The sequence below is a fragment of the Carassius carassius genome, chromosome 13 (genome assembly GCF_963082965.1).
Source record: "Carassius carassius chromosome 13, fCarCar2.1, whole genome shotgun sequence".
Lineage (NCBI taxonomy): Eukaryota > Metazoa > Chordata > Actinopteri > Cypriniformes > Cyprinidae > Carassius > Carassius carassius.
In genome coordinates, this window is record NC_081767.1 from 31,314,165 (window position 1) to 31,322,056 (window position 7,892).

At 34.2% G+C, this 7,892-nt stretch overlaps 2 protein-coding genes across 2 annotated transcripts in view; one reads left to right on the forward strand and one right to left on the reverse strand.

Moving 5' to 3' along the window:
• The window catches only part of LOC132156353 (Golgi apparatus protein 1-like), a 36,472-nt gene extending 28,742 nt beyond the window's left edge, over positions 1–7,730 (reverse strand). The window contains exon 1 of the mRNA XM_059565326.1: positions 7,368–7,730. Within this exon, the coding sequence (XP_059421309.1) occupies positions 7,368–7,697 (330 nt within the window). The 5' untranslated portion in view covers positions 7,698–7,730. The remainder of the gene's footprint in view (positions 1–7,367) is intronic.
• The window catches only part of nip7 (NIP7 nucleolar pre-rRNA processing protein), a 127,045-nt gene that overhangs the window by 84,209 nt on the left and 34,944 nt on the right, over positions 1–7,892 (forward strand). The window lies entirely within an intron of this gene.

Below are 7,892 nucleotides of genomic sequence, written 5' to 3' on the forward strand. Positions count from 1 at the left end.
TTTCTGCAGATCTAAACAGACTGTGTGCAGAGTCACAGGAGAAGCATGGTGGTAATGCGTTTATTTAACAGTATCTGCTGAAGCACAACCACTTAACGATCTGCCAAGTGCAATAATCACAGCACGACTCTGAAAGATGTGAAAAGCAGAGAGAGGACGACCCAGTGCCTGTTCGCCTCTGGCTTCTGTTCAATGAGATGCAGTTTCAGGGAATAAAACATCCGTCCTTGTGTGTGAGAGTGAATGTGGAGATAACGCAGGGAAACAGAGCGAGTGATTCTACAGGGAGCTTATCAGTATTCTGAGTGAGAAACAGCAGGTCCCTCATTCTCAACAAGAAAAAAATACATAAAAATATACAAACGAAGGCTTAATAGGTGTTGTCTGTAATTCTTATGTAAAAACACTATTTTGTCTGTTTTTGTCAAAACCGAGATTGTTTTACAGACTCAAATAAAATTATATATATATATATATATATATTTTTTTTTTACTTAGTAGAGTCACATACATATATGCACACATGAACATGCAAACACACAAATATAACATTTATCATTTATTTTATGGTATTTATGTGTATATGAAATCTTTATGCTTATTTGCAAAATTATAAATAAGCCAAAAATAAAACCAGACCCCTGTTTATGCAAACAACTGAATATGTGATTATGATCATTTATTGTGTAATGAATTTATTCAATAATAATAATAAAACTGGCATCATTGCTATGATTAAATTGTTTGTGTATACCTATAGTGGGTATAGAAAGTAATCAGTCCCCTTTAAAATAATCACATTTTGTTGCATTGTAGCCTGAAATGAAGACGGACATAGTTTTTGTTTTATCCAGGTGATTCTTTTCTATACTAGGAGTTATGTGTGTATGTGTGTGTGTGTGTGTGTGTGTGTGCGTGTGTGTGCGTGTGTGTGTGTGTGTGTGTGTGTGTGTGTGTGCACAAAATGACTAAATATCCCATCATGGTAATGTATTGTGTTTTGAATGAATAATTATTTATTCATAGTGTATATATTATACATTTAAACATATAATATGTTTTATAAGTGTGTGTGTGTGTCTGTTTTATGTCATTTTGGTATTTTTATAATTATTTCAATGTGAATTTGTTAACACAAATGTGTAATATAGCATTTTTATTGATAAATTGCATTATTTTAATTTGTGTATTACATTAATATTGTATATGTATATATATATATATATATATATTCACACACACAAATGGATTGTCTGTCATTCTGATATTGCACGTACACTTAATCATATCACTATACTCAGACAAGAAGACGAGTGCTACATGCTTTCCACCCGTTCTTACACTACAGAGGTAAACAAGAACAGATGTTCCTCATTGCCACGTATGCTAAATCTTTTATGTGACAAAGCTAACAAGACAGAAACAGCCTGAAGGATGTTTATTTTTAGGTGACATCTTAGTTCAAACAACTGGAAGTCACACTGTATGATAATAATCAGTAAAATTCTAACCCTTAAAAGAAAACACCCATGATCTCTATTTTAATAATGTTTCGAGTCTGTTAAATTAATGGATCAAAGCTGCTTTAGAGAATAACAGCAACCTCAGTTTTGTCCTTACCAGGAAAGACAAAGATTGGCTGGCAATTCTAAAACGTTTTTCACTGTCATCAAAAAGCAACAAAAGTTGGTCAAACATCAGTTGAGAGGTCAAAAACATGTCATGCCTTTGATTGATACTGATCACTGAAAAAAGACAGGCTGAAGAACAGCCAGATGATTGCAGTCCTGCAAGTTCATTTTTGTGATTGCAACACATTTAATACTGACAGTCAAAATCGAAACAATGATATCTGATAGCGTTTCCTCTGACAACTGCTGTCAGTGACTGGCCTTTGTTCAAGCCATTACAGGATTTCTGCACCATTAGTCAAAATGAAAGCAATTATTCAACGCTGACCCTCACCAATTACAAAGTGAATCTGTTAGAACAGGTCTGAGACATAATGAGTTATATTTCATCCCCAAATTTCACAGAAAGAAAAAAGAAATCGGATTTTGAATTCCTGACATTATTTTGCAATACAATTAAATGAAATAAGAAAAATATTTTTGCAATACTGCAAAAAAAAAAGAAAAAAAAAACCTCTCAATGAAATTTCATCACAAAAATGCCAAAGAAAGAAAAAGGAAATTGGACTTTGCTTATAGAAAAAAAGGCCTATTTTTTGCCATTATTTTGCATTATAATCAATCACCTTTTCCTACCCAAATCTTCTTGCAATAATGCAAAAAAAAAAAAAACATCTATATGAAATTTCTCTATGAAATATTTACGAAATAGAAAAAAAGAAAAATCTTATTGCAATAATAAAAAAAAAACATTTATACAATTTCTTCAATTTTAGAAACATTATTCACATTATTTTGCATTGAAATTTATCACATTTTCCAAAATCTTATTGAAATAATGCCCCAAAACCTCTATGAATTATAATAACTACAAAATAAATAAAATAAAAAATATTTGTAAAATAAAATTGTATTTGTTGAATTAAGGCTGATTAAGTACAAAAAAATCGATTACAGTAATGAGAATCTATTATGAATCAGCATGGAGAATAATGCGAAATACAACAAACTTAGAAAAAAAAACGTGCTCTCCCTCTCAGAGGGGCACTCAATGAGTTCATTCCACTTCATTTCAGATTCATTAGTCCCACACTGATATTTCCAGCTTTACAGCCAACAAAAATACACAAACAAAAAATAAGGTTGTTTAAGTTTAGTCTGAAAAAATGCAAAGATACAATATCTGCCTCATTCATTTGATTCCGTTCTATGAAACAAATGTTTGATTAAGAGCTAAGCTCTTTGGTTTAATTATCAGGATCTCAGCCCCAGTTCCCCATGGGATGGTTTCATATCAGTCACGCAAGCTGCTTTGTTTACAACAAACCCACCACAGCTTCCCACCAGTAGAGGAACCTGCTAAAAATGCAAATTAAAGTAAGACAGATGTGCTGCAGCTGTGCCACGACCATCTTACCTCCAGCCTTCAAGCGTTTGCAAGGGCTTGTCCGCAAAAAAAAAGACCGACCTGGAGAGGTCTGACCTCCGGGAGATTGAGTAAGAGATTTATGGACATCATTTACCTCTTCAGAAGGCCACAGCTGTTACCAAGTCTCCGCAAAGCAATTATCCCAATAATTAGAGCCGTGGTCAGGTCTGCTGAAGCAACCGTTCACGGGCAAATTAACTTGGCATGCGGTGCAGGATGAGAGATGAGTTTACAGCTTGTCTTGATGTTTCATTCATGCTAGCATAATTATCACCTTCTATCTGCTGCCAATGCCAGAACCAAAGGGTTGCTGTTGGCATGGATTCTTGTAGTGGATATCTTGCATATATATCATTGCATTGTTTGATTACTATGCATATAAAAAGATTAAAACCTTTCATCAAAGTTGTCCTAAATCCAAAAAAAGTTCTTGTCTTAGGACAACTTCGATTAACTTTTCTGATCCACTTCAAATGTTGACCACTGCATGTATATATATATATGCATTTAGCAGACACTTTTATCCAAAGTGACTTACAGTGCATTCAGGCTAATATTTTTTTTACCTAACATGTGTTCCCTGGGAATCAAACCCACAACCTTTTGCACTGCTAACGCAATGCTCTACCACAGGAACACACACACACACACACTCTCTCTCTCACACACACACACTCACCCTCACACACACTCTCACACCCTCACACACACACACACTCTCACACACACACACACACACACACACACACACCCTCACACACACACACACACTCACCCTCTCACACCCTCACACACACTCACACACTCTCACACCGTCACACACACACTCTCACACCCTCACACACACACACACACACACACACACTCACTCTCACACCCTCACACACACACACACACACACACACACAAACACACACACACACTCACTCTCACACACACACACACACAATCACTCTCACACCCTCACACACACTCTCACACCCTCACACACACACACTCACTCTCACACACACACACACACACACACACACACACACACACACACACTCACACACACACACACACACACACACACACACACACACAGGTTCATCATTGTCATCTATGGCTTTATGAAGGCTATTCATTTGAAATGATTTCAAACACATTCTGAGATTCTCTGCAAGCTACACACCATGTGCATCAGCATATTACCACCGAATACATCTGAACAAGACATTTAGCCACCCTCATTTTATTTTTCAGAGGCAAGAATGGCGAAACATAATTGACACCCTAAACGGGACACACATAATAGTGATGTTTCAGACAGACCACCATCTGAAATGTCCCTCAGGTGTTGAAATTAGTTATCATGGACCAGAGAGCAAGACCTCGCTTCAACACTGATAAAAGGCCTGAGTCTGTGAATTACTGAAGAGAGAGAATTACCGAAGAGAGAGAGACCGAAGAAAGAGAGAATTACTGAAGAGAGAGAGACCGAAGAGAGAGAGAATTACTGAAGAGAGGCATAGTGCCATAAATATTGGTTTTTAAAGCTGTGACTAATGAGAGCTGGAATTTGCCATTCTGTGGGCGAGACTCCGATATGAGAGACATTTAAGCAGAAGTTTAAGAGGTTGTGAAAGTCCAGTAGAGAAAACTGCTGCTCTAAGATATTCTTCAGCCTAAAAGAATTTGTGTCTAGCTGCAAATGAACCTTGGTCCTTTGATTGCCAGATGAAAAGTGGAGCATCATCAGAGCCAAGCAGTGGGGGAGGAGCAGCTTTAAACAGCACAAAACAAACACTTAAGAAATATGGATCATGTTTAATGTGCATACACATCTAAGATCTACTGCATAGATAAAGACAGACTTTCAAATGAGGAAGAAGCTTATGCTGCATTTTAGTAAGCAGGGACTGACTCAAAAAAAAGTTTTCTTTTCTTTGTGCACAAAAAGTATTCTTATAGCTTCATAAAATTACGGTTGAACCTCTGATGTCACATTGCTGTCTATGCAGGGTCAGAAAGCTCTCAGATTTCATCAAAATCATATTAATTTGTGTTTTCTGAAGATGAATTAAGATCTTTCTGGTTTGTAACGACATGAGGGTGAGTAATTAATAACAGAATTGTCATTTTTCTGTGAACTAACCCTTTGAAAGTAGTTAGTTTGACGTGTACACTATATTACAGATGAGCAGCCAGATGATAGCTTGTGTAAAGTCGGTGTAACTAGTAAACAAATTACTGTCTGATAAAGTAGTTCTCAAATTCAAATTAATTTGCATACATTCAAATACGCTGCATCAAGACACGTCAGTGTCATAAAACATTGTTTTTGCATATCTAGTGACAGTTTTTCAGTTGAAAATGTGTTTACTGCACAAAACTATTGCATGGCTATAGAAAACTTGGAATATACACACACACACATATATATATATATATATATATATATATATATATATATACACACACACACACACACACACACAAAGCTTTATTGAGACTTTATGAGATAATATATGAGATTATATGCTAATGAGACTTTAGTATTTATATTATCACAAAACAAAAAATAAAAAAATAAATAAAAGAAAAGAAAGGAGAAGAATAAAAAGTGAAGAATTACTGGAAAAAAAATTATGTATTTATAAAAGAAATGAATTTAATGAAAAGACCTAATAAAGCATTAAATAATAATAATAATAATAATGTCATTGTTGGTGCTTGACTGCCCAGGTCACTGAGCACTTGGAAAGTGTTTCTCCTTTTGTTAGATTATTAGTTAGATTTTTGAACATATTAGATGGATTTTGGAAGTTTTATTGGATTATTTGTAAGAGTTTGATCATGAAGATCAAACTTTGTTCCAACAATAGACTTATCACAGGACAGGACATCGCTGTGTCTGAACTAAAGTTCCTCCTACAACCATTTCCTCATCCACACAACTAGGTCACTGTGTCAAACAGCACGGCATGGAAAACTACAAAAGACAAATCTACAGTAGAGTTAGTAGATTTAACACTTGTTCTTAAATTAGTCTAATCCACATTAAAGGTCTGTGCTTTTGCAGCTGTATAAAAGCCGAAGCAAAATGTAAACGTATGCAATTAAAGAGTCATTGTAGTCACCAGTGATGGGCTTGAAAGAGCCAATCATCATTGTCAGCATGTCATTTTCCTGCAGCTCCACAGTAATTAGTCACGTGATATATATAGCTCAAATGATTGAATAAAAAAAAGCTGGCAACAGAACTGAGAACCTGCTAAAGAGAACGCTACCATTTAGCTTTCATCGGGTATAATGGACCTCCTTGGTCTTCACAGGGCAGACAGACAAGGCTATAAACAAATAGATAAATGGATACATAGATAATAAAAGAAATGTTTCAATAGTAGTTTCAATATGGAAAGCTCATATCTTCTCTACTTCATATATCAATGTGAAATTCAAAAAGCCAAATAGTAAGAGATAAAAGTATATACCCCGTGTTCACATTTAAAATAATAAAAATAATCATAATAATTAAAATGATATTATGGTAAATAATACAATTATTTAGTAATAATAAGTAATACCATTAATATAAAAAATAATTATTTAAAATTATAAATTATAATTATATATAATATAAAATATTGACTATATTATAAATTACTTCACATTATAAATATTCATTATAGAAATATAATTATTATAATAAACTAAAATAATAAATTTATTTATATTGAATGCATTATATAAAATTATAAATAAAATAAAGTTTATAATAATAATCATCATCATAATAAAACCACAAATTATATTATTATCAAGAATACAATTATATAGTAATAATAATAATAATAATAACAATAAATTATATTAATATAATTCTTATAATAAAATAAAATAATACATTTATATCAGATGCATTATATAAAATTATAAATAAATAATAATATAAATAAAATAATAATAATCATCATCACAATACAATTAAAATGATATTATCAAGAATACATTTATATAGTAATAATAATAATAAGTTATATTAATATTTAAAAAATATATTTAAAATTGTAATTATATATAGATTTAAATATTTATAACATTATGAATAACTACAAATTATAAATATTCATTATATAAATATAATTATTACAATAAAATCAATTAATACATTTATTTATATAAAATATATACAATTATAAATAAAATACCTAAATTATAAATAAAATTTATATTATTATTATTATTATGTATTTGTTAATAATTATTATGCACATAATATACACAATCGTCAGCATCAGCATCATCATTAGGGTCCTGCTCACCTCCTTCTTGTCCTGCAGGCACTCCAGTACGGACAGGTTATTTGTCCAGGTGTGTTTCGGACACAGCCGGGTCACGTCGTCCCGGCAGGCCTGCTCTTCTGCTAGCTTCCAGCCGGTGGATCTTCTAGAACCGGAGGACGCGGCGGCGGCGCCGTTATTCCCGGGAATCGGTTGCGCCGCTCTGAACTGCTGGTGCATAGCGGCAGCCGGAGGATGGACATTCCCGAAACCTGGAAGAGGTTTAAGAGCCTGTACGGTGAGAAGGCAGAGAGACGAGAGGAGCAGCAGCAGCAGCAGCAGCAGCAGCTGAACACGTCCACACGCCGCCATCTTCAACCTCAAACAGCTGAATCAAGCTCCTCTCACTCCTCCTGCTGCTGAGGACTCCGCGAGGACCGGCCAAACCTACTGCGGCGAAGGATGTGCTCATGAATATTAATGACGCCTCGTGACGTGAGCCCAGTAAGCTTTATTGATTGGCTTAATTACTGACGTTTGTAAATAAGCCTCGAATACCTGTCCAAT